Source organism: Grampus griseus (assembly GCF_964374135.1).
Source record: "Grampus griseus genome assembly, chromosome: 18".
In the NCBI taxonomy this organism is placed as follows: domain Eukaryota; kingdom Metazoa; phylum Chordata; class Mammalia; order Artiodactyla; family Delphinidae; genus Grampus; species Grampus griseus.
Window position 1 is genome coordinate 12,049,976 of NC_139012.1, and position 25,966 is coordinate 12,075,941.

General features: G+C 44.9%; 1 protein-coding gene across 1 annotated transcript in view; it reads left to right on the forward strand.

Annotated features, from left to right (window-relative positions):
- The first annotated feature begins 22,989 nt into the window (after positions 1-22,989).
- Positions 22,990-25,966, forward strand: part of STK24 (serine/threonine kinase 24) — a 102,204-nt gene continuing 99,227 nt past the window's right edge. Inside the window, exon 1 of the mRNA XM_082675413.1 lies at positions 22,990-23,335. Within this exon, the coding sequence (XP_082531539.1) occupies positions 23,294-23,335 (42 nt within the window). The 5' untranslated portion in view covers positions 22,990-23,293. The remainder of the gene's footprint in view (positions 23,336-25,966) is intronic.

The window sequence follows — 25,966 nt, forward strand, 5'->3', positions numbered from 1 at the left end:
GCTTGGTTTGAACCAGACATCTCCGCCCCAGTCCCACTGACTATGGTCCTGGAGCCAAGCATAGTCCATAGACCAACCATTGAGTGCAGGGTCTTAGCCTGTGTGTGTGTGTGTGTGTGTGTGTGTGTGTGTGTGTGCGAGCGCGCGTGCGCGCACGTGCACGTGTGTGTTGAGGAGGAGGGATGGACAGAGCAACAAGTTCTCAAAATGTCAGGATGGACCTGGCCAACTTTGTGCTGGATCCCCAGCTCTGGGCTCCGTCGACTACGTACCCTAGATTTTAGGAAGGCAGATGTCAGAAGTGTTCAGAGGGAAGGAATAGACCTGACTCCAAGGCCAGAGACTCTAAAGGCTTAGTTGGCTTAGGAGGGGTGAGGGCTTAACAAGGGCAAAATTCTGAACAAGCAATTACCAGTGATGTTCTTTTTTGAAGAAGAAATGGGAAGATATCTAAAGAAAGTCAGGGTGTTCATGGGTGACACACAGGGACAGATTATAAGGTATTGTTTATAGATTATGATATTGTTTATATGGAAGGATGTATACAGAATCAAGTCAATGAAGATTATGGAACAAAAAAATGGTACAGGAACCCAAAGAACAAAATATTCAGGAGCTTTAAAAAATAGATATATTTGAAACAAGGATAACAAAGAGGTAACTCACAGCTTGAGACTGGGGTATAATGACAAATGACTAGCGTGGGGAACACAGGCCCTTTTAAGACATATTGCTAAGTGGAGAAAGCAAGTTCAAAACAGTACAACCAGTAGGATACTTGGTCAATATATAATTATGCCTATATGTATCCATTAAAAAGAGAGAGATCTCAGTGTTGAGTTTATGGGTAATTTTACTTCTCTTGATCTGTCTTTTTTCCTTATTTTTTTTTTTTTTTTTTTTTTTTTTAGTGGTACGCGGGCCTCTCACTGTTGTGGCCTCTCCCGTTGCAGAGCACAGGCTCTGGACGCACAGGCTCAGCGGCCATGGCTCACGGGCCCAGCCGCTCCGCGGCATGTGGGATCTTCCCAGACCGGGGCACGAACCCGTGTCCCCTGCATCGGCAGGCGGACTCTCAACCACTGCACCACCAGGGAAGCCCTTTCCTTATTTTTAAAAACTACGAACTTCTGTTGTTTAGATAAAGAGAATAAAGTTAAGCAATGAAAGAAAAAAGGAGAACTACTTGATTTCAATATAGTCGCTCCGCGGCATGTGGGATCCTCCCAGACAAGGGCACGAACTCGCGTCCCCTGGCGTTGGCAGGCGGACTCTCAACCACTGCACCACCAGGGAAGCCCTAGTTTTTTTTTTTGTTTTTTTTTAATGAGAAAATTTTCAAATCCTTAAAGAGGAGAACAGACTTAAGAGATCTAGATGTTTTAAATGAGTTTAACACTCCAGCCCCGAGCAGATTATTCCTCAAAGTTCTGCAAAAACTTTACAATTACGTCTGTGGAACCACTGCTAGTAAGCTAGACAAACTCAGGGCAGCTTCAAAGGGTGAAACATGGATCAGTGAAAAGAAGTTAAAGAGGCAGAAGTTGCTTTAAATCAGAAACGGCATGATTTGCCCTGGGAGGCAGCTATGTCCTGTGCTCGGACATGTCTGAGCAATGTCTGGAAACTTCCCTGTGACGATGCTGTAATGTGCGTCCTCCAGGTATGGGAGGTTGGACCAGATCAGGATCCTGAAAAAAGGTCAGTGGACCACAAAGTTCCTCCGATGAACCTAAAGTGATCTAAAAATGCAAGTCCTCTCTTGATTCTTATGAGTGACTAATACACAAGTCATAGGTTTTAAAATTTTGTAAACAACCCAGGGTCACTTACACGTAATCTACGTGACAGGATAATTTACTGGGGCCTCTCGTCCAACAGTGTCTCCTCCCCTGTTCCACCAAGGTGGGCAGGGCTTTTGTGCTCCCTCATTAACACTGTGCCTCAGAGGAAGTTGGGGGCTACTGTGTCCAAAACGAAATTACTCAAAAGACACTTTTTCTTCAGACCTTTATCCTCCTAAAACCTGAGTGATTAGAGAAATAATGCTCTCTTCCTTTGCAGACACCAGTGGGCAGAGGAGCATCTTTGAGGCAAAGGCAGGGCAGCAGGAGGGAGTTCTTCCAGTCCTTGGCTTTGTCCTCTGCTGTCCCTAGTGGAAGTGCTGAGATTTAGGAGGGCCATGGGAGGCTGGGCCGTAACTATAGCGTTCCCGGCTCCAAGGAAGCAGAGCCTTCATTGTGGTGGGTTTAGAAAATGGAGATAACAAAGAGGACGAAAAGCCCAGAAGAGTGACCTTGCCTGTTCCCCGCACCACATAGAACTTGTGCCTTCTGCTGAGGGTCAGGGAAGAGAAGAGAGAGACCTCATAACAATGGCAATGTCATTTTCTTCCAGCCTAGCAGGCCAGAGGGTTGAAAGATTTACTTTGATATAAAGAAAATGAAGAGATAGAATTTTTTTTTTTTTGCACACCTTGAATTTGTGAACTTATACCTGCTACTTAGGTAGTTCCTGGTACTAGCTTTAGAAGTGGTGAGAATTGACGCAGGATTCTAAGCTGGGGCACTGGGCAGGAGTCTGGCTGGCCGCCTTGAAGCTCTTAGCACATTGGCAGCACTTTGCATACTTGGATGGTTGGAATTCCTGCAGTTTGGGGAGAAGATGCTATTTATCAAGGCATTAACAGTAAGTACTATCTTGAACGGGGCATGGTCTCCAGTTGCTGCCATTCCTGCTTCATGTATTAATTACTGTTACTTCAGCAGCAGCATTTCCAATTTAGTTTGTCATGGGTCCCGTGACAGTTAACTTCCATCACAATCCTTATTTATCTCCATGCTCAAATTGCCCCAGATTTAACCACTGGGAACTCCAGCTTGGTCCCGCTGTTCTTTTGATATCTCCCCATCAGCATTTGAGCCGCTTTCTCATTTAATCGCAGAAGATGTGTCGGGGTCATTTTGTGCTTTCCCTGGAATCAGCCATTTCTCCAAAGAGCCCTGGTTCCTTTCAGTAGAAAGTGATATTTAGAAACCAAGATCTGGGCTCTATATGTGCTCAGTATTCCTGGCGCATCATTGCTTCTAGGTCCTCTGAGCAGACAGAGTTAGGAAGTGTGTGTATGTGTGTGTACTTGTGTATGTGTACATATATATATAGGTCTATCTCTATCCATATAAACCCATGAGGTCATATTGATGCATCTAGTTCCAAACCAAAACCACAGGCCACATTCTGGTCTCCCCTCTGCCCATATTTATAATTCCCCTTTTCCAACAGTGAGAACAGAACTCTCATTATCCTAAATATATCCTATCCATTTGCTCAAGACTTGAGTACACAGAAGGTAGCGTTACTAACCTGTACCACTGTTAGAGGTAAATCTACTAGCTAAATATTTCTTTATAGTTTATTTTTTTTTTAGGTAAAATGTATACAGAATGAAATGTATACATCTTCAATGTACAAGTTAATGAATTTTGATGAATGCATAAGCCCATGCAATCCATACCTTTGTCAAGATATGGACCATTTCTATCATTCTGGAAAGTTCTTTCATGCTTTTCTGCAGTTAATCCCCATATACCCCACCAGAGAGAGTCACTGTTCTGGTCCCCCACCCATAGATTAGTTTTGCCTATTCTGTAATTTCATAAGAAGAATCTTATAGTGTGTATTCTTTGGTTTTCAACCTCTTTTGCTTAGTGCCATGTCTGTGTCCCCCATGTTGTTGTATATCAGCACTCCATTCTTTCTTGTTGCTGAGTAGGATTTCATCGGACAAATATATTACCTTTTGTTTATCCATTCTCCTGTAGATGGACTTTTGGGTTATTTCCAGTTTTTGCCTATTGTGAATAAAGCTGCTGTGAACACTCTTATTTAAAAAAGAAAAAAATAGCAGTTGTACGGGACATTTTTTCTGTCCCCCTTTTCCTCTCAGCCCACCTCGTTCTCCAACCACTGCTTCAGCAACCTGCTTTGAGCAGTGTAACATGACAGCACCTCACCTCAGCTGCACCGCACACCTGGTACTGCCCCAGCATGCAGTACGGCCCTCATGCATGTGGGAATATGAAGCTGGTGGAAAAACGTTCCCCCTTCTATCCATGGGCGGACAATTCTGAGACATGTTCTACATGGCTCCTCAGAAGGCCCCAGCAGGACTGAACCCCAGGGGTCCGTGGTGGTGACAACCACGGTGCACCTTGAAAGCGCTCTCCCTCCTTCCCTGCTGCACTCTGCCCAGACCCTCACACCTGTTCCTGGGCATCAGGCCCCAAGTAAGCTGTCCACATGGAAGCTCTTGCCCCAGGCTCTGCTCTCGGGAGGAACGCAGCATCAGAGAGCAGCTCCAGCACACTATTTAGAAGCCTACAGGCAAGTAGCAGAGGCAAAAACTAAAAGTATTAAAATAGGACTCTATTGCAGTGTTCTCTAACTTGGCGACTGGAAAGTTTCTCTCTTCTTCCCACCCCTACCTCCTCTTCCTCCATCTTTCTCTCTCTCTCTCATCACATCTAAGATGTATTTGAACTTCCGAAATACCGAAAAGTACAAGATCACACATCTTCTTGTGAGTATGTAGGTTGTCTGATTGGTTACTCTCTGCCTGCCTCCCCCTTGTGATTTCCACCAGGGCAGAGATGGAGTCTGATGTAAACACATGAAAGCGTAGTAGGTGTTCAGCAAATATTTGTGAATAAGAGAATGGTGGACAGCAAGGAAAAGGGAAGCAGAGGAGGCTGAAGTAAGTGTTGGAAGAACTCGAAGAGACAGATACTTAGTAAAAGACTCGAAGAGGAAAGGAAAGCGGATTGAATCTCCCAGAGCTTGAATGAATAAATAAAGACGCATTGGGATTAGGGCCAGGACCGAGAAGTAGTTTAACCAGCAAAAGACCTAGGGAGGGGCTTCCCTGGTGGTGCAGTGGTTAAGAATCTGCCTGCCAGTGCAGGGGACATGGGTTGGAGCCCTGGTCCAGGAAGATCCTACATGCTGCAGGGCAACTAAGCCCATGCGCCACAACTACTGAGCCTGCACACCTAGAGCCCATGGTCCGCAACAAGAGAAGCCACCATAATGAGAAGACCGTGCACTGCAATGAAGACCCAAAGCAGTCAAAAATAAATAAATAAATGTATTAAAAAAAAAAAAAAAGACCTAGGGAGGCAGGTTTCCTCCACAGACCCTCCTTCATTGGAAGGCAAGGGAGGAGGGTCTAATAGCCTCAGCAGAAGGTAATGCCTTTGCCACGATCCTCTTCCAGTATATCAGAGAAAAATAGGTTCAAAAAAGATTATTTTCACAAGCATGCTTCCTAACTAGCTTATGACAATTTTTCTATAAAACCTTCCAGTGCTGCTTTTGTAACCCACGAAGGAAATTCTGTATCTCAGTTCCTTCCGGTGACACCACTTCCTAGATAACATACTTGCATTTCACAGATTAAGATGGTTACTGTGGGTTGATAGAACAATTACTGGATCAGCAATATCATGCTAATTAAGGGCAGAGCCATTTGCAAACAAAAAGAAACAGGCATTAAGGTATCCCAAGGGTGGCCGCAGCCTCTTTCTGTAAAGTCTTGTTTGCTCCTCAAGTTAGGACCCTGAAAAGGCAGCAAATGTTTTGTGTAAGGAACCAGAGGATTGTATATATGGAGGATGGTTTAGGAAAATGAGCGGGTATTTTTCCTTTCTCCGCACTATGGAAATCAAAGCTGGATTTGCTATTTAGACTGGGTGGAAAACTAGTCTAGAGTCCTCATCCTGAGCATAGGGCAATGATAAGGACTCCTGTTTATGACGGTGAAAAACGTCTTTATAGAGATCATTATAAACTTAACAGGCAAAGGCTGAGTTGATTTTGTGGTTGATAGTTTAAGTGGAGGTTTAACCTTGTAGACTTTCCAGAAAACCAGAGATAATAGGAGTTAGGCTTGTGTGCTTGGGTAACAGATGAGCCAGGGGCCAGTTGGATTTACTGGTCCAGGAATCTTAGCACCATTGATGTTCCTGAAGTGCAATGGGGAGCCACTGGAGGCTTTGGAGCCGAGGAGAGGCATGATATGACCTTTATTTTTACCGGAACACTCTGTTGAAAATAGACCAAGGACAGAAGTGGGAAAACTAACTGGGAGGCCATTGCAGTGATTCAAGGGAGAGCTATTGTGTCTTGGATCTGGGGCGTTGGGTGGGGATGGGGGTGGACATGGGTGTACCGTGGAAGTGGTGAGAAGGTGTTGGATTCTGGATATATTTTGAAGGTAGAGCCACAGGGGTTTGCTGACAGATCAGATAAGGGATGAGGGAGTAAAAGTGAAGTCAGCGATGCCTCCGGGGTTCTTGACTTGAGCAACTGGGAAAATGGTATTGCCGTTTACTGAGACGGAAAATGCAATAAGAGGAGCAGGTTTTGGAGGGGAATCAAGAGCTCAGTTTTGAACAAATTAAGTTTGAGATGCCTACTAGATATTAACGTATAGACGTTTAGTAAGCACTTGGATATGGTCCAGACTCCAAAAAGAACTCTGTTGGAGATATAAATTTGAGAGTCATCAGTGCTGAATATTGATCTTACCAAAAATTACAGTACAGCTCTAATGGGAGGGTGAGGAAGAAAAAGTGTACATGTGCATGGGGGGGTGGTATGTAAGAAATGGAATCTTCATCTTTTATAGCAGGAAGTCAATGGTAGATAGCTAACCTGGAAAAAAAAATCAAGAAATAGCTGTATATGCTTCATAAGAAACAATCATCCCTATTACTTCTACTCAATATCTTAAATTTTTTCTTCCTCATCTTTTTTTGGGGGGGGTATTTTTTTAGAATTTATTTTAATTTATTTTTTAACAGCTTTGTTGAGATATGACTCACATACTATAAAATTCATCCATTTAAAGTGTACAAACATAAGGGCAAGACAGGAATAAAGATGCAGAGATAGAGAATGGACTTGAGGACATGGGGAGGGGGAAGGGGAAGCTGGGATGAAGTGAGAGAGTGGCATGGACATATATACACTACCAAATGTAAAATAGATAGCTAGTGGGAAGCAGCTGCATAGCACAGGGAGATCAGCTCGATGCTTTGTGATGAACTAGAGGGGTGGGATAGGAAGGGGGGGAGGGAGACTCAAGGGGGAGGGGATATGGGGATATATGTATACATATAGCTGATTGTTATACAGCAGAACCTAACACAGCATTGTAAAGCAATTATACTCCAATAAAGATGTTACGAAAATTTAAAAAATAAAGTGTACAATTCAGTAGCTTTTCGTATATTCTATCATTACAACCAATTTTAGAATTTTCATTAAGCCAAAAAGAAACCCTATACCACTTAGCCATCAACCCCTAATCCCTCTATCCCTCTCTCCCAGCCCTAGGCAACAAATAATCTTATGTCTCTATGGACTTGCCTACTCTAAATGTTTCATATAAATGGACTCATACAATATGTTATCCTCTGTAACTGGCTTCTCTTACTTTGCTGTTTTGGGTTTTTTTTTTTTTTTTTTTTGATTCTTCTCCCCTTCTTCCCTAAGTTCTGTCCTTTCAAGCCCATCCCCAAGTTTCAGGTTCTTTGATCCCTACTTTGCAGAAGCCACTGTCATCCCTTCTGATGTTGTCTTTAGAAAATCCTGCCTTTGCTTGTGGCCCTCCAAGGCAAGACAGTACCTCCCTGTAACACCACCAATGATTGCTATCCAGCGCTTTGAATAAAGCAGAAACGTTCTGGGGAGCCCCTTCAGTCTTCCTCGAAGTACCTTGGACTCTGCTTCCTGAAAGGTGGGCTGCCTGGTGATTTCAGCCTGCATTCCAGACAACTTAATTAAAGTGTATCAGCAGTATCTCTTATCTGACTGCAAATGATAAGGTATAGAGAGCTTCTGAGGAAAGTCTGCAATGCATTTTATACTTCGGATTGGATTCTACAGCTTTATGAAATATTTCTATTCCCAAACTCCATTTTTATGTTTGAACCAGTGAAAGGGTTTTTTTTAAATTGAATTTTATAGACTCGATAGTAGTGCTTGTTTCCAAAGGCCTGTGGGTTACCTATGACAACAAAAACTTGTCCACGCTGGCATTTGACACAGGATTGAAACAGAGTGCTGAACCTATTTTCAACATATTTGGGTATATCAGATGATGTTCTTTCAAAGAAATGGCCATCGTGTCCAGGGTACAGTCTTCCTCATAAAAAAATAAAACGAGAAAGAATTTTATTTTCCGTACTTACAACATTTGGATTTTGATCCTTTATCCAAAGGGGTTTCTCTTAAGCTTTCAGAGCATAATTTATGGCATTTTGCAAAGAAAACCACTTCTTTAATACTTGAGGGCTTTTTACATGCATTTATTACATGAATTAACTAACTACATAAACTGAGAAATAGTCCCATTTGCAATGCAACTATAGTATTCATACAAAAAAGGACAAAATCAAATGAAACCTTTCTTGATTTAAAGTACTTGAAAAAAATAAGGCTGTCAAATACTTCTTATCTTAAAAGAGATACAATAAAGATGAAAGTTGGACAAAGGAAAACAATATCTTAAACCATAGCATATAAAAGGAACACTATATGGAATACACTTTATTCTAAGAAAAATGGGAGGCTATTAAAAGGCTTTTAGTATATGAGGGACGTGATTTGTTTTGCTATGTGAAGAATCTGTTGGGAGGGACCAGAGTCAAAGCAGCGCGGTCAGGTGGAGAAATTGTAGTGGTTTAGAGAGGTGCTTCTCAAATTTCATATACATGCAAATCACATGGGGTCTTATTAAATGTACATTTGGATTCAGTAGGTCTGGCATGGGGCCTGAGCCGCTGCATTTCTGACAGGCTCCCAGGTGAATAGGATGCTCTTGGTCATGGACCACGCTTGAGTGGCCAGGGTTTAGAGCAGGGCAGTAACAGCAAAGACAGAGGAAATGGATGGACTTCAAAGCAATGTAGAGGATAGGATAACGGGACCAGCTGATTAACCAGGAGAAGGAGATGCAAGGGCCAGGGATTTTTGAGTGAGTGGGTTTGTGTGATCAGATTAGTCAGTGCTGAGAACGCAGGAGGAGAAGCAAGCTTGTGGGGGAAGATCTTGACCTTGGCAAACATCCAAATGGAAATCACAGATGAATAGTTGGAATTACAAGTCTTGAGCCAAAAAGAGAGGGCCAGAGATATAAATTTGGGAGCCAGCAGGATGACTAATGGAATAATGGACCCAAGGGAGCAAAGAGGAGTAAGAGGATGAGGGGGCCTGGAACTGAGCCTTGAGAGCTTCCAGTATTTAAAGGTTTGGTGAAATAGATTGAGTCCACTGGGGAGAATAAGAAAGAGAAACCTAAAAGGTAAGAGGAAACCAAGAGAATATATGATACAGATGCCAACAGAAGAGAAGGCTTCAAGAAGGCAACATAGTCAACAATGTCAGGTGCTAAAATGAAAAGATGAGAGACTTCAAATTGCCCATGAGATACATCTGCCTCGGTCATTGGCGAATTTAGTGCAGCTTCTGCAGAGCAGGGGGAATGTCCACAGATCGGAGGGATCTGCTGAGTGGTGTGGGTGGACGCCAGATTGGGGGGATCTGGGAGGGGAGGATAAGGTAAGGAAGTAGAACACAGTTCCAAGAGGTTGTCTGTGGAGGGAGAGAGACAGTTGGCATGGTAGCTGGAGCAGCACCTGGGGTCGAAGGGAGGTTGATTTTGTATCTTTTAAAATAGAAGAGACATGAGTGTGTTTAAAAGCTGCTGGGACATATTGAACAAAGAGAAACTGATGACGTAGAATCGATAGAGAACAAGAAATAGCATAAGGTCACTGAAAAGAGAGGAGGGCTGGAGGAAATAGACTTAGATGTGGGGAAGGGCATGTCCCCTCTTGCAACAGGAAGAGAGGACTGGGGCCAATGTCAATAGGTTTGTAGACACAGAGGTGAGATACTGAGGGATTTCTCATCTGATGGCATCTGTTCTCGGTGAAGCAGGCAAGGAGGTCATCTGCTAAGAGCGATGGGCCAGAAGTGGGAAGAAAGGCCGCCTAGAGTCGCAGAGGTGGTCTACAGGGAGCGCTAGGGCCCCATCTGAGACCGGTGATCTTAGGTCTATAGCCAGTCCACCCCGCAGTGAGATTTACACCAGGTGCTCTGCTTCCCAGGTGCCAGAGGGAGAAGATGGACATCTGGTTCATCTAGGATTAGAGACTTGCCAGGTGGATATGCAAGAAAAGTCCAAAGAGATATAGAGTTTAGTTTAAGCTACTGAAAAGAACATTCTGTGGGCTATGGGGCCTGGGACACAGTAAGGTCCCCAAGAATTGTGTTTATTATTACAGGAGAAGAGAGACAATTCCTCGCCTCCCCCCAGCCCTCCATGGTTCCTGCCCGACCACCATCACCTACACATGCAACTCCAACCCCTTTGTTCCCAAGATATTTGTACAGAATGTAGAGGGGCTTTTGGAGGTAGGTATGATTTTTTTTTATGGTTGGTCATTTTCCACTTGTTATGTGTCCCCACTTCATTATTATTCAGGGATGATTATAAAGCCTCAGAAGTTGGGTTCTTTGTTCAGGCGTTCAGTTTACCGCTGGAGTAATGTTATGAGCAACGAATTCTGAGTTTCAACAAATGATTCTACTTAAGAAAAGTAATCATCAGATGAGCCACGGTATGTAATTTATTATAATCATAATAATTTCTTAAGATCCCTTATGGAGAAAATCACATTTTTCTAAATATAGTTGCGCTTAAGGTCTTTTTTTTTTTCCTTTAAAGTGTTTTATTAATTACTAGTCTGTAAGGAATGCTGTTTGGTCTGCTAATCTGAAAATTAAAAGTTTCTACGGAGGAAGTAGATTTCAACACAAAGGTCACATTAGGAATGACTAGTGACAATACCAGGAACACGTTTTGGTACAAGAAATTAGGAAGTTGGGCAAATAATATAGCTTCTTTAAGGCTGAGTTTCTTCACCTGTAAAGTGAGAAAATTAGAAAATACAACTTCCAGTATTAAGTGCAAAATTAACTGCTCTATCCAAATGGTAGCCACTAGCCACATGTGGCTACTTAAATTTAAATTTATTAAATTAAATAAAATCTAAAATTCAGTTCATCAGTCACACTAGCCACGTCTCAAGTAATCAATACCATAGGTAGCTAGTGACTACCCTGTTGCGCAGCACAGATGTAGAACATTTCCGTCATTAGAGAAAGTTCTACTGGACTGCTCTGATCTCTAATTCTAGTTTTAATACAATTGCAACAAAGGGAAGATGGTAAGATGCTTCCAGAAATTATCATGTTATAATTTTCCACTTAACCACAGTAGGACATTTCTAGAATACACCCACATCTCACCTGCCCCAAAGGACCGGGAGTGAATTAAAACAAGGTGGACCTATTGCAATGAAATAATCTCCAGGTGATGGAGAGACAATACATTCTAGACCCTTCCCACTTTCCTTCCCACTCTGCCTGTCCTCCTTTCCCACATTTTTTATTGAGTGCTAAGCCCTGAGTCAGCTACAAGTCCTGAGGCATAAACATGATTTGACCTGTCTGTTTGATCTGACAGAAAAACAGATGATGATAATACAGTGTATTTGGTAAGGAATATGATAGAAGGATCCTTAAGGTTCTGTGGAACTCTACAGGAGGAATACATAACCCTAACAGAAGAGGCAAGGGAAAACCTTCCAGAAAGAGTGATACTTAAGGAAAGTAGTAAAGGATGTTTATGAATTAAAATGGTTTACAGGTTTGAACATTAATTATGACCCTATTAAAATGCAACAATGAAGAAAAGAGAAATTTGAGGAAAATCAATAGCAAGTAGTTTTTGATATCATTAGTGTTACAAACTCTCTGTGGTACGCATAATTTGCAGACACTATTAAAATAAAACCCATCCATTCTGAAGGGTTACCTGCGTAACTCAGTCTTTTTTTTTTTTTTTTTTTTTTTTTTGCGGTACGCGGGCCTCTCACTATTGTGGCCTCTCCCGTTGCGGAGCACAGGCTCCGGACTCGCAGGCTCAGTGGCCATGGCTCATGGGCCCAGCTGCTCCGTGGCATGTGGGACCCTCCCGGACTGGGGCACGAACCTGCGTCCCCTGCATCGGCAGGCGGACTCTCAACCACTGCGCCACCAGGAAAGCCCAACTCAGTCTTTTTAGTTGCTTCCTCCTTTGTATTAAAAGGACAGTGAGTTGATTCTGCTCATAGAGACCCATTCCCTAACCCAATTGCATTTCTCAAGACTACCACTGTTTCAGTAAAAGTTGCATCTCAAATCTCCTAGTTTCTCAGACCAAAATTCTTGGAGTTATTCTTGACTCCTCTATTTTTTTGCACTCCATGTCTATTCCCTTAACATCCTATTGTCTTTGCCTTCAAAATATATCCAGAATTATATCCCTTTTCCCTTTTCCTTGTAATACCTTCGTGGTCCAAACCACTATCATGTCCTGCTGAGAGAATAGCAAGAGTCTTCTCATGGTCTTGTCCACAATTGCCTTTTCACCATCAATTCTCCACTCAGAAGCCAGAGAAACTCATTTAAAACTTAAGTCAGATCCTATCATGCCTCTGTTCCAAACTCTCCATTTCACAAAGACAAATTCGAAAGTCCTCATCATGGACCACAAGTCCCTACGTGACCAGCTCCAAGCTACTTCATCACTTACATTCTCTCTTGCCTACTCATCCTGCTTCTGCCACACTGGCCTTGCTACTTCAGGCATGGTCCAAGCACGCTCCCTCTTCCGGGACTGCTCAAAAGCCACATGGACCACTTACTCCCTCACTTCATCCAGGCGTCTGTCCAAGTGTCCTCAAACACAGAGGCCTTCCTTGTGCATCTAGCCCATGTAAAATTAGATGCTCTGTACCATGAGCTCCACCATCATTCCTTATCCTTACTCTGCTTTGTTTTTCCTTCACTGCACTTATCACCACTTGATGTGTTATATAATTGTTTACTAGAATGTGAACTCCATGAGAGCATACATTTCGTTTTGTTTACTGCAATAGCCCAGTCTCTTATTCAGAGTCTGACCTATGCATGTACAGTTCACAGTTGTTAATGGAGGAGTGAATGGCATTTACTCTATCACATTTCATCTATAATTATATGACCTGCATAGACTGTGAGGCCCTGAAGACATGATTACATATATTATTCCCAGCCACCAGCCCACTATGTGGAAAGTAAACTCACTATGAAAGAAGTTCCTTGAATGTATCTCCCTCCTTATATGGAAAACTATAGGATCGTAGATGCAAAATGAATCTTAAGAGGTGTTCTGGTCTACAGCCATGCCCTCGGGAAGACCACACTTAACACTTACTCTATTTTGAAAGGCCACCCAGAGAGAAGAATCCATCATTTTCTCTATTTAACTACTTTTAGTTCCAGGATATTCTTAAGCCAAATCTAAATCTCATTTTCTTTTATCTTGGGATCAGAAGAATTTTAATAAATAAAACCGGTTGTTTATACATCAATTATAACTCAATTAAAAACAAAAACAACCCCCCCCAAAAAAAACTGGTCAGTATTTTTTTTTCTTTTTCTTTCTTTTATTTTATGTGGCAGGTGGGCTCCTTAGTTGTGGCATGCAAACTCTTAGTTGCGGCATGCATGTGGGATCTAGTTCCCTGACCAGGTATTGAACCCGGGCCCCTTGCATTGAGAGTGTGGAGTCTTATCCACTGTGCCAACAGGGAAGTCCCCTCTAATCAGCTTTTAAACCCACCAATTAAAAAAAATGTCAATTATATTTTTTATTTCTAGAATTTTTTACTTGATTTATTTTTTATAGCTTCCAGTTTTCTAGAAAATTCTCCATCTTTTCATTTAATTTCTTGACAATATTAGTTATATTTATTCTAATGTTCATTCTGATCACTGAGATAGCTCCTATGAGTATTTTTTTGGTATATTTCTTCTCTTGGTTTTCTGTCAAGTCTTGCCTTCTTGTATGCCTAGTTATATTCTATAAGTTCTATTTCACTATACCTGGTTATTTTTTTTATTGAGGGCCATATGTTGTTTATGAAAGAAATGTAGAGATGGTTTGAGACTCTAAATGATGGTATCTACCTCAGAAAGGATTTATGTTTACTGCTGGCACAGAGCAAGGCTAGGACAGAACATCTTAGGCTAATTTACTGAGCTGATTTGAAGCTAGGCTTAATCCTTGTGAGACTTAGGCTAGTTCTGATTCACCCTTATTCTTAGGAGGTAGTGCTTCTGTGGTCCCAATCAAAAGTCTGGATTGGGGCTTCCCTGGTGGTGCGGTGGTTGAGAGTCTGCCTGCCGATGCGGGGGACACGAGTTCGTGCCTCGGTCCGGGAAGATCCCACATGCCGCGGAGCGGCTGGGCCCGTGAGCCATGGCCCCTGAGCCTGCGCGTCCGGAGCCTGTGCTCCGCAACGGGAGAGGCCACAACAGTGAGAGGCCCGCGTACCGCAAAAAAAAAAAAAAAAGTCTGGATTGTTGCCAGAATTTCGCTTCCTAAGAGGGCACTGAAATCTAAACTTTGCCCTCCTGGCCCTGTGTAAGTGCCAAACCTCTGTTTTGCTCTTTTGCCACTAAATTGTCTCTTCCAAATTAGCCATTGCCTCAAGAAGAAAAGCAGCTCCAGATGCCAGGTTCACCTCTCTTGGCTCCTCTTTCCTCTGGATCTTGGCCCTACAAATTGCCTTGCTAGTTCTCTGATAATTTCCAACACATGGGATTTTTGTCTTCTTTATTAATTCATCTAGTAATTAATTTGTCTAGCTTTTCTAGTCATTCTTAACGGCTGATTGTTCTGAAATAACCTAGTGAGCCATTGCCAGGAGCAGAATTCTACTTATATTCTAATGAAAAATGGTTATGTCACACCTCCATTCCTATAACTTACTTTTCTCACTTATCCTTATGTGAACCATGTATAGCTTTAGTAAACATGTCAGTGTTAATTTACACAATAGCTTAAAATCACTACATAGAATGGATACCATTCTAAGGTAAATCATGATTTTTTAGACAAACTCTCATAATTGGACACGTCAACTGTTTCTATTTTTTCCCTATTATAAACAGCAGTAGGATGCACATCTTCATGTACACGTTCCTAAGTAGTTGTAATTATTCCCTAATTATAACATCTTGAAATAAAATATTTTATTTGAAATAAAAATTTTAAAGTATGACTATTTTAAGGTTTTTGTTATATTACTAAAGATCCCTCTAGGAAAATCAAACCAGTTTACACTTCCACCAGCAGTGTGTAAATGCCAGTTTCCTTATATTCTTAAGCGCTTTCTAAATCATGGAATTTTAATTTCTAAAGTCACCTGTGTCTGACACAAATAAGTATTTATTATACGATTCATCTACTTTCCCGTACCAGGAACACTCTTGGGATTACAAGAGAAAGAAGCTAAACTTGGACCCTGACCTTACTTCTGACCTCATGATTCTTCACAGATACTCTATGACTCTCTTTTGATTATGAAGGTTTACTGATAATGTTCCCAGAAGGCCTGAATCCTCCATATGGAAATTGGCCTCCTCGTGTTCTCACCAGTTATATATGTATTTTGGACCCTGCCTTTATCTTTAACTACAATCGAGTATTATGGACTTATTTAAAATACGTAGTCCAGGATAGCTCCTTGGTCTCAACTCTATCTAGCCATGCGGTGTAGCTATAGTTTCCTCTTCCTTCTTCCTGTACTTCCCTGAACTGGTACTGCTTGAACTCCATTCAGTGGTCTGACCACTCACCCAACTCACCGAGGTCACTCATCCAGATCAGGGCTCAACAGACCACGGCCCTGGGGACAAATCTGGCCTGCCAGCTGCGTTTGTAAACATTTCCCTGAACACATTCATCCTAGGTTGTATGCATATTATCTGTGCTGCTCGGCTGACACAACAGTGGAACTAAGTAACTGTGACCAAGGTCGTATGGTCCACAAACCTACAATATCGACCATTCGGCCCTTTACAGGAAAAGTCTGCCAACCACTGATCCATATACCTTTGTAAGAAGGGTCTGAACTTAGTAAGAGATTTCCCCGCTACTAGATTAAGCGGCTGTACAGAGTAAACCTCCAATCCCCCCGCCCCAGCGGGCATAGGACTCTTGTCTGCTCAGTGCCATTTTATTTAGGGTACAGTTCCCCCCAACCCGTGCCTTGAAACTGTCCTCTGTCCCTGGATTCTGATCTGAATCTGGCTGAGTTGTCACCTCTTATGATTTAGGACCTGGATCACGTGTAGACTTTGGACTCAGTAGGCATGGCACACTGGTCTGGACAGAAGAGGGTGCTTCTCACCAGAGCCCCCTGGTCTGGGGCTCTGGGTGCCTTGGCACTGCCCAGAGGCTAGTACCTTCGGGCATGGACAGCTGCCTTACTGATGTGCCACCACCCAACACTTAGGAGGCTGTTGGTACAAAAAGGCCAGAAAATGGAATGAAAAGGTAACCACTAGTATGTTCTCTGTATCTGTGAGTGTGCTTCTTACATGTTATATTCACTAGTTTCTTGTATTTTTTAGATTCCACATATGTGACATCATACAGTATTTATCTTTTTCTGGCTGACTTATTTCACTGAACATGATGCCCTCCAAGTCCATCCATGTTGCTGTGAATGGTAAAATTTCGTTCTTTTTCTATGACTGACTAGTACTCCATTGTGTGTGTGTGTGTGTGTGTGTGTGTGTGTGTACATGGATATACATATATATGTATATAAACACACACACACCACATCTTCTTTATCCATTCTTCTGTTGATGGACACGTAGGTTGTTGCTATGTCTTGGCTACTGTAAATATGCTGCTATGAACATTGGGGTGCAAGTGCCTTTTCAAATGAGTGTTTTTGGTTTTTTTGGATATATACCCAGGAGTGCAATTGCTGGGTCATATGGTATTTCTATTTTTAAAACTTAACATTTAGATATAGATTTAACATTTAGATGTAGCTGGGCTGTGAAAAGCCACATCTAGACTTGACAAAGAGGAATACATATTCTCCAGAGTGTCTGGACTAGGAAATGGATGGGCTAACTAGACGGTACTTGGGCTGAACTGCTTTGGGGAAGAGGTAAGTACATGGATGGATACGCATAGGTTGGCTGTATCACGTTGGGGGGCAGTACAGAAGAAATTATATGTATGGAAAAAGAGAATGTGTGTGTGCGCACAAGTGTACGTATGTGTGTATATGTCAGCGTACATGCCTATGCTGGTCAGTCAGGGGCTGGAATGTATCAGGCCAGGAGTCTTTTTTCCGTTGGGAAACTGCCCCTTCCATGTTGCATGCTTTGGGGATTGGACTCTTCCACCTCTGTGTCTCCTTGTCCTCTGTGGGGAGGAAGATCTCCGCGTCTTACTCTTCCGCCATCTTCCTCAACTCCCTCCTTGTCCTCTGGTCACAAGAATAAACGTGCACATGCACTAATTTGTGTTCCTCCACTAGATGTGGCCTAGGGACACTGGGTAAGAGAAAGTCACTCTTTCTGGGGTTGCAAAGACTATATAGAGTGACTCTTGTCATCACACAGAGAGGACTCATATGCTGATGAAGCCATGCAGAGGTTAGCAGGAGTGACACATAGAAAGACAGAGCTCTGATTTTATCATTGAACCCACCCTCCTGGACTTATCCATGCCTGACTTAGCCAAGCTTGGATTTCCGTCACTGAGCTAAAATTTCCCCTTTTTGCTATGGAGGTTTGAGCTAGATTTTTGTCACTTGTTATTCAAGGATCTCTGACTAATAGTATCACTAACATAGCTTCTTAGGAAAGCAAATATATCTGGGCTGGAAAATCAAGGTATGGGACTACATGCTTATCCTTTTGCCGGCAAAGTCTTGATGACAGGGTAGTGCAAGGCCAGTATTTTCATGAGGATTCCAAGTATACTTGGTTCTGTGCATTTCGGAACTAAGGCCCGCAACCACTGCCTGCAACTCATAGGCACATTTTGTCTTTGTGTGGTTATCCAATGTTCCTTAAGCACAGAATTCCCTAGATCTGCTTGAAGTGAAAATTAAAATCATTTTCTACAATTTATCTTCTGTGTCAGAAAACAGGGCCAAGGGCTTTTAAGAACTGGTGCTGCAGTTCCGTGACTGTAGGATGAATGACATCACCCTTCTGGGGATGATTTCATTTATGCCCTTTCTGAATACTCTGAAAGCAAACCCAGCCTTGGGAGAGAGGGAAATACACACACACACAGCGCTTGAGGAGTCTTTGTATACGGAAGCCTCTATAAGCTGATTGGCGGGGTCAAGCGGCCACTATTCAGAGGGTGACGAGCTCTGTTATCTGGCTCTCTGCCAGGCAAAATTGCACATGAGAATTTTTCTAGTGAGGCTGTTCCAGTGAGTCCTTCTGGAGAGACTAAGCCCCCCTGTTGTGAGCCCCTAGAACCGTCACGCCAGGAACACACAACAGGAAGTCCCCTCGTCTGCTGTGGGCTCAGACTCCAACCCTCCTGGTGAACTGTACCTCCAGGTACAGTGATACTCACGGGTGAAGGAGGCACTAAAAAGAAAAACAGACCTTATTAAAGCACAACCTTTTGGCTTAAATGAGTGCTTACTACTTTTAATGAACTCCCTGCAAAATCTACTGAACTTTTTTTTCTGGTAGGTATTGCCAGGTATTCCAGATGATTTCTTCTCATTGGAAATATTTTACCAAGCAAACACCTAGCCCTGCTCTCAGCTGTCCAGTGATTGGAGATGAGTGCTCTGGTTTCTAGGCAGGATCAAGTTAGGGGACTACGCCCAAGGGAATATGAAGCAATGCTTCTGCGCAGAAACGTGAAATGCAAAGTGTGTAGAAAGGCCTTGGGGGAAGCAAAAGGGGATTCTTGTTCATGGAGCTCAGCCCGGAGGAGCCAGTTAAAGTGGGCGACCAGAAACGCATTTACAGTGAGAAGGGTGTGTTATGGGCTGAATCGTGTCCCCTGACCCCATTCATATGTTAAAATCTTGATCTGAAGTATCTTAGAATGTGACTGTATTTGGAGATAGTCTTTAAAGAGGTAATTCACACTGAAGTCATTAGGGTGAACCCTAATCAAATATGATGAGCGTTCTTATAAGGAGAGAACAGGACACAGACACACAGACATACACAGACACATAGGGAAGACCATGTGAGGACACAGGGAGAAAATGGCCAGCCACAAGCCAAGGAGAGAGGCCTCAGAAGAAACCCATCCTGCTGACACCTCGATCTGGGACTTCTAGCTTCCAAAAGACTGTGAGGAAATAAATTTTTGTCGTTTAAGTCACCTAGTCCTTGGTACTTCGTAATGGCATCCCTAGGAAACAAAGGCAGATTGACTTAGAGTGATACTGCTGTGAGGGCTTGCCCTCTGAGCCCCGCACCCACAGAATGATACGTCATTTGCACCATTCTTCAATGGTAGCTGGATCTTTTCCTAGGGCTTTAGATATATTTTCTCGCTGTCACGTCATCCAACTGTGACCAGACATGCTTCTTTATGCTGGTCTTAATTATCTGTCTTCCTCTTTTGTGTCTTCACCTGCTTAACATGTGTAGAAATTTGTTAAGCCTTCTGTTAGTTACTTATCCAAGCTACTCATATTTCTCTTTAAAGTTCACCAATGGAAGTCCCTTTCTTTAATCTGTACATTTAAATTGCTAATGTGCTACTTGTCTAGCTGTTCTTTATGAAGTGGCATTTGGGGGTGTTTATCTTTTCAACTCAGAAGGAGAAGTGAAGGGACTGATTGTTGAATTCTTGTTTTCGGCGGAGCTTTTCGAGCTCTGCTGAGACTATGAGCTGGCTTAGGGGAAGTCAAACACAAGGGCTCTATATTTGGAGGGGTATGCAAACGTCCTCTGTGGTCCCGAGTATATGTGAGAGCACAATGCATTGCCCAATTCGTGTCTTTAAGTCAACACAAAAGACAAAGAGGGTCAGAGGATGAAAATAATTCCATGGGTTAGAGCATCTCCATGGAGACCAGGAAATGCATAATCTCTATGGAGACCCTCAAAATCTCTCCTTCTCAAATTATAGTAGTGTATGATCTGTTGTAATTGTCATTGAGAGTGGAGGGAAAGTGCCAAGAGGAAGAGGATGAGAGGATAATCCTCTTCTTTCCTTAGTGGAAATCATGGCTAGCGTGGCTCTAATTTTAAGCAATTGGTATTGTAAGATTCTGAAATTAGGATTCTGGGAGACCATGTCACCCAGGGTGGGATGAGGCACGTGAGGCTCGGGTTGTTTATATGCCCAGCGCTGAAGTAGATGTCTGACATAAATTGGCATTCAAAAAATGTGTTACTATCTGAATGAATGTAATGAACAATTGGGCAGGATCTCATCATTAGCTCAGGCCCTGTCAATCATCTCTGCTCTGCTAAAACAAAGGGAGAGGGCTACTGTCAGGGCCATACTGGGTACCGTCTGCATATGACTGAGCGGAGCCAGTAACTCCTGTTTTCTCTTTTCTCTTTCAAGGAGAATGCTGCTCAATTGTGTAAATATGGTCAAAGGAGGAAATAAAGTTTAGTTGTGGTGAGGAGATAAACAGGGTATAGGGAAACGGACCAGCTAATGAATGCAAGTCACTGTGTCCAGATAAATCCCATCCCATGGTAACCTACGTGTTCTTAGCCCTACTAGCCTCTGGATACAAAATGGGATTCTGAATACTTTTTATGCCCAGATTATTATGGTTCAATGCCCCCCGTGGCTCCTTCATTGGAAATTAGCCTACTGCAAAGTGGGCCCAAGGGTTCTTTGAGTTTCCTATGGTACTGCCTTAGATCAGTGCCCAGACATTTCTGTCCACTTGTCCTGTTTCTTCCTCATCTTGCTGCCATGTTATTGGCCTGACGGCTGACGCTAAGGAGAGACCTCTTAGCATGATGGTCTCTATTGGATGACTACTGATTTAAAAAAATCATCTTTAATTCGAGATAGACACTGTTAAGTCTTGGTGTATACACAGATAGTTCCAGGTTTTTCTCTATTTATTTACACATAAAATTATATATATGTATGTGATATATGTTTAAATATAACTTCATACATATGAAGTAGCTTGAGATCAGACTATACATACTGCTTTGTACCCTCCATTTCCTTAACAATATATAATGAAAATATTTTTCCATGTTACTAAATATTGAAGTACATCATTTTAAATGACTGTATGAATATATTATCATTTAAGTAACAATCTCTGTTAGACTTTTAATCTGTTCCCAGTTTTCCCATGACCATAAATATCACCGCATCACATCTTTTTTTATCCATTCTCCTGTACTTCTCGGTTGTTTCCTTACGATATGTTATTGTAAGTAAAATTCCTGGGTTGAAGATGATGAACTTTTAATATTCATGCTCTTGCCTGTTTTGCCATCCATCTCTTTATGTACACATTTGTTTGGTACACAAAATTTACACAAGCTGGTGAGCTCTTAAGGATCAGGGTTCATGCTTTCTTTAACTTTGTATCTGCCATATTCTCTTCATAGTACTTGGGGGTGGCAGGGCTTCAGGACTCAGTGAAGACAGTGCACCAGTGACAACCATGAAGGTATCTGAAAGTGTCCTGGAGGATGCCGCGGAAAAACATGCATATTTCCAAAGGGAAAGCAGGGATTGCGTTTTAGCACCTCGCTCCTTGTCTGATCCAGAGCACACGAGGGCACTCTGAATACAGTGACACTTCATAGAATAAACACTCCTTACTTCGGTGGAGGACTTTTTAGGTTTTTCCAATAGTCTGTGAACTCTCAGGGGCTCATTTTTGTACGTCCAAACTCGCCCAGCCATGGTGCAATGAGGGCATTCATGGGCATGAATGAGATGCCGGGGTCCTAGCAACCTGGGAAGCAGATCACTTCAGTGGCTGCCACTGTTTGTCGTTGTAAATAAAATACTACTTTCTGGAGGCAGCACTGACTCATTCCTTCTTATTTCTTTCCTCTGCAGTTGGAGGAGAGGTGGCTAAAAGGTGGAGGCAGCCGAAAGAGCGGGAGAGGGCCAGGGGTAAGTCTAGACACGGTTTCCTTCCATTGTCTTCCCTTCCTCCTTGCCCCTCCCTCACCCATTTTCCCTTCTCGCTGGTGGACGCCCCCGCCTTGGTCCGGAGCCCAGAGATGGTGGGGTTCAACCCCCCTCGCTTTTTAGCTAAGTTTACAGCTCCTAGCATTCCAAGCGGGGTGTTTTCCAGTAGCCAAAGCACCGGGAATTAACAGCTCTCGGCCTCTCCCCTCCGGCTTTCCTCCTTGGGTTGGCTGGAAACTTCACCCAGACACCGAAGAAGCTCCGCCCCGGTAGTTTTGAACCGGCCACTGGCTGAGGCTCCGCTGGGCACTCTCCCTCCCGAGGTCCCCCTGCCCGAGGCTCTGCCCTCTGGAAGGTCGCCTGGAGCCCGCTGCCCCGGGGCCAGGCGGAGAGGGGTGGGCTGGCGTGAAGGGCAGGAGAGAGGTGGTAGAGTAAGACCTGGTACTCACAGCGCCCTCACCGCCCAGACCCGCTGGGCGCCCGACCGGCCCGTACTTGGGGGGCGGGATGGGCACGTGGCCCACCCCCGGCTCGGACCGGTCCCCGCGCTCCACTGGCCGGGGGGTCGCATCAACTGAGGCCCCCTCCCCGCACCCGTCCGCGCGTCCACCTCCCCGCTCCGCTCCGCCCCGCCCCGGCGGCTGCGAGGCGGTGCAGCCCGCCGGAGACGCGCGGACCTCCACCCGCTCCGGCAGGCTGCGGCGCAGGCGGCGGCGCAGGCGGCTGCGGCCTAGGGCGCCGGGCGGCCGCGAGCCTCCTCCCCCTCCCGGAAGCGCGGGGCGGGGTCCCCGGCCGGGCCGCGGGGGCGGGCGCGGGGGCCGGGCCGGGGCGGGGCGCGCTCCGGGCTCGGCGCTCGCGGGCTCGGCCGGCTGTGCCCGTCCACTCCGGCTCCAGGCGGCCAGCGCTCTGGCCCAGGCCGCCAGGTTCCAGCCAAGCAGCAGCAGCAGTAGCAGCAGCAGCGGCGGCAGCTCGCGGGGAGACCCCGCGCTCCTGGCAACCCCTCCCCAGTGCGGTGCATGGAGACGAGGCCCTCCGCTCGCCCCTGAGCCCGCCGCCCGGCCCGGGACCCGCGGGGGCTGGGGTGGCCTCGGGCTCCGGCCGGCCCCGCCGCCCGAGGGCTGCGCGCGGCCCGCGGGCCTTGTCGCCCGCGCGGATCGCCGCGGCCCGGCCGTCCCGTCCCAGGAAGTGGCCGTCCTGACCGCCATGGCTCACTCCCCGGTGCAGTCGGGCCTGCCCGGCATGCAGGTAGGCAGGGACCGGGCCGCCGAGGGGAGGGAGGGATGCGCGGGCCGGGGCGGAAGCGGGGAACTTGGCGGTGTAAACACGGCCCCCCCACCACGCTGCACCTTCCGGGGTCGCGCCGGCCTCCCGCGTCGTGCTGGCAGCGCCCGGGGTGCCCTGCCCAGCGGACACGGGTGCGTGTGTGCAGGGGCCTGGGGGCCGCGGCCCGGAGGCGGCCCTCGCCGGCCGGGAGTCGCGGCGGTCGAGCGGGGGGATGTGGGGCTGCCGGCCGCTGCGCCCTCCTCGCTTCCCTCTCCCCCGGGGCCTCCCGAGCCGCAGGCCCAGCGCCGGCCCATTCCCGGGGAGAAGTGATGTGGAGAAATGCCCTCGGAGGCCCGGCTCGCTCTCAGGGCCCCGGCGCGGGCGGGGGGCGGTGAAGGCCCGGGTTCCCCTCGGCGAGGGGGTGGTAAAGTTGAGGGGCGGGGAGGGCCTCGGTCGCGCCACGGCTAGTCCCGGGCCCGGAGGGCGGAGGAGGAGGCAGGGCGGGGTGGAGGAAGGTGCCACCGCTAGCTCCACTTCCAGCGCGTCTGTTCCGCGCGTTTCCTCCCGGTGCAGATGGAGGGGAAAGTGCGAGCCTTCAACCCTTCTGGAAGAAGGAATCGATGGCACAGCGTGCACTCGAGTGTGGATCCCGGGACTCAGGGCTTTGGCTTGGAGTCTTGATTGGATCCAGCTGAGTTCCTTCCCAGAAATCCTCTCCGTTGCCACTTTGTGGCCTCTTGGCCTCCCAGTGACTTATTTTGGAGTGGGGTAAAGGGGGAGAAGTTGAATTTCAAATTTACACGGATGCTTTAAGGTTTTTCGCCATCGGGGACTGTTTTTAGCCCTTTGAAAGATAAAACCACTGCCCTTCTTGGCTAATTTGTAATGTTTGTAAGCGCGTAAATGGGGGCAAAATGTTTGGGATTAAAATCTGACGGTACAGCTAGGGAATGTCTTTAAAGTTTGGCTCTCCCGGGTTAGCCGAGTAAGGGAGCAGAGGAGCTTTAAGAAAACAAACACAAGTATCCCAGTGGACTATTTATTTTACAGCGTTCTACGGGCTCATTTTCTCCCCCCCCCTCACTCTTGAGGGCTGAGAAATGCAGTATTCGGACCTGGACTCCATAGGAGCCGGGAATCTGCCCCCTCCTTAAAGAGAGAGCATTTCTCTCTTTCTCTCCCTCTAAATCTGAAAAAGAAAACTCGATTTCATTGTTCAGGTTTGATATCTAGAAAAATAAGAACACAGAGTTACCAGAATTGTAACCTCTTTAAAAAAAATGTTGTAACAGTTAACATTAATAATTTGACGGTGCTTGAAGAAAACTGTCCTTGAATCTCACGTAAAGAGCTGTTAAACTCAACACGCATTTAAAACCTAAGCTTCTGCTGACCGCTAGGTAAAAATCAGATGTGGTTTCTTGGTATTTCCTAAAAATTCCTGCTTTGGTTTGAATTTAGAGACAGGAAGGCAGGGTGAACTGGGTAAAAAATTATTTCTGACCAGTAGAGCAAGAAGGGCCTCTTGTAATGATTAAAAAATACATTTGCTGGGTACTTTCTTTAGACAGACTCTTATGCTGTTAATCAGGTTGTAATCTAGCGCACTTGCCTCACTTAGAGCTTACCATGGAGGTATTCAGCTTTTGTGGAAAGCGAATCAGTTTAAAAAGGTACTTAAAGCCTCGCTGGCTGGTGCCCTGAAGTCAGTATCAGATGGTCACCAGGTGGTGTCTAGTCTCAACACTCCTTTTGTCCTCCCCTTTTAATTTTTTTCTTCAAGAGTGTGGGCCGGAATTCTTAAATCGTGGGAAAAGAAGGTACATTTCTTTTAATAATTGGGCCTCCCAAATGTATTTCCTAGGTAGTGTTACAAGGGAACTGTTTTTATTTTGCTTTCTCAGTGGAAAGGCTGATAAATTTTTGTTGGGTTGAAACAACCAAATTTTCAGCCGTTACAGTTTTAGGGTCGCGAAGGTGGCTTCTGACAGAGTCATCCCTGTATTTAAGTGCATCTACACACTGTATGATGATTGTTTTTAGTGTGCCATTTGGGGAAGAACATTCCTTCCCTCTCCCTTCCACTCCCAAAGAAAAACAACCAGCACATTTATTTCCTACTTTGAATCAGCAGCTGTTGCTGCCCAGGGAGGCCTTCCTCAGAGTTGTTGTTGAGGATTAAATTAAAGGCACACCTGCCTCCGACTGCTCTCCAGGCTAAAACAGGAGGAAAGAAGTACTAACCCTCCTGTGCTGTGTCCCGATACATCCCATAACCTCCCTTTTTTGGTCTCTCATCTCCTGATGAGGGTTCGTAAGGAGTTGGCTTAAAAATTTCAGAAAGACAGCAGAGTGAATTCAGGCAGCCTAGGCAAAGATGCTTAAAAAATAAACCTGAATGACAGCATAATTTCAGTGAAAACATCATTTTCATTGTCTTGCAAATCACTTTTATGCCTCTTGATTCTTATTGGTACTGCTTGAGGCATAGGTGTAATGTATGCCATTTTCTAGCCGTGGAAACCAGCAGAGACTGAACTGACCAAGGTGAGATAGTGCCTTATGTGGCAAAGTTGTGATTGGAAACCAGGTCTTTCCTGCCCTCAAGACCCA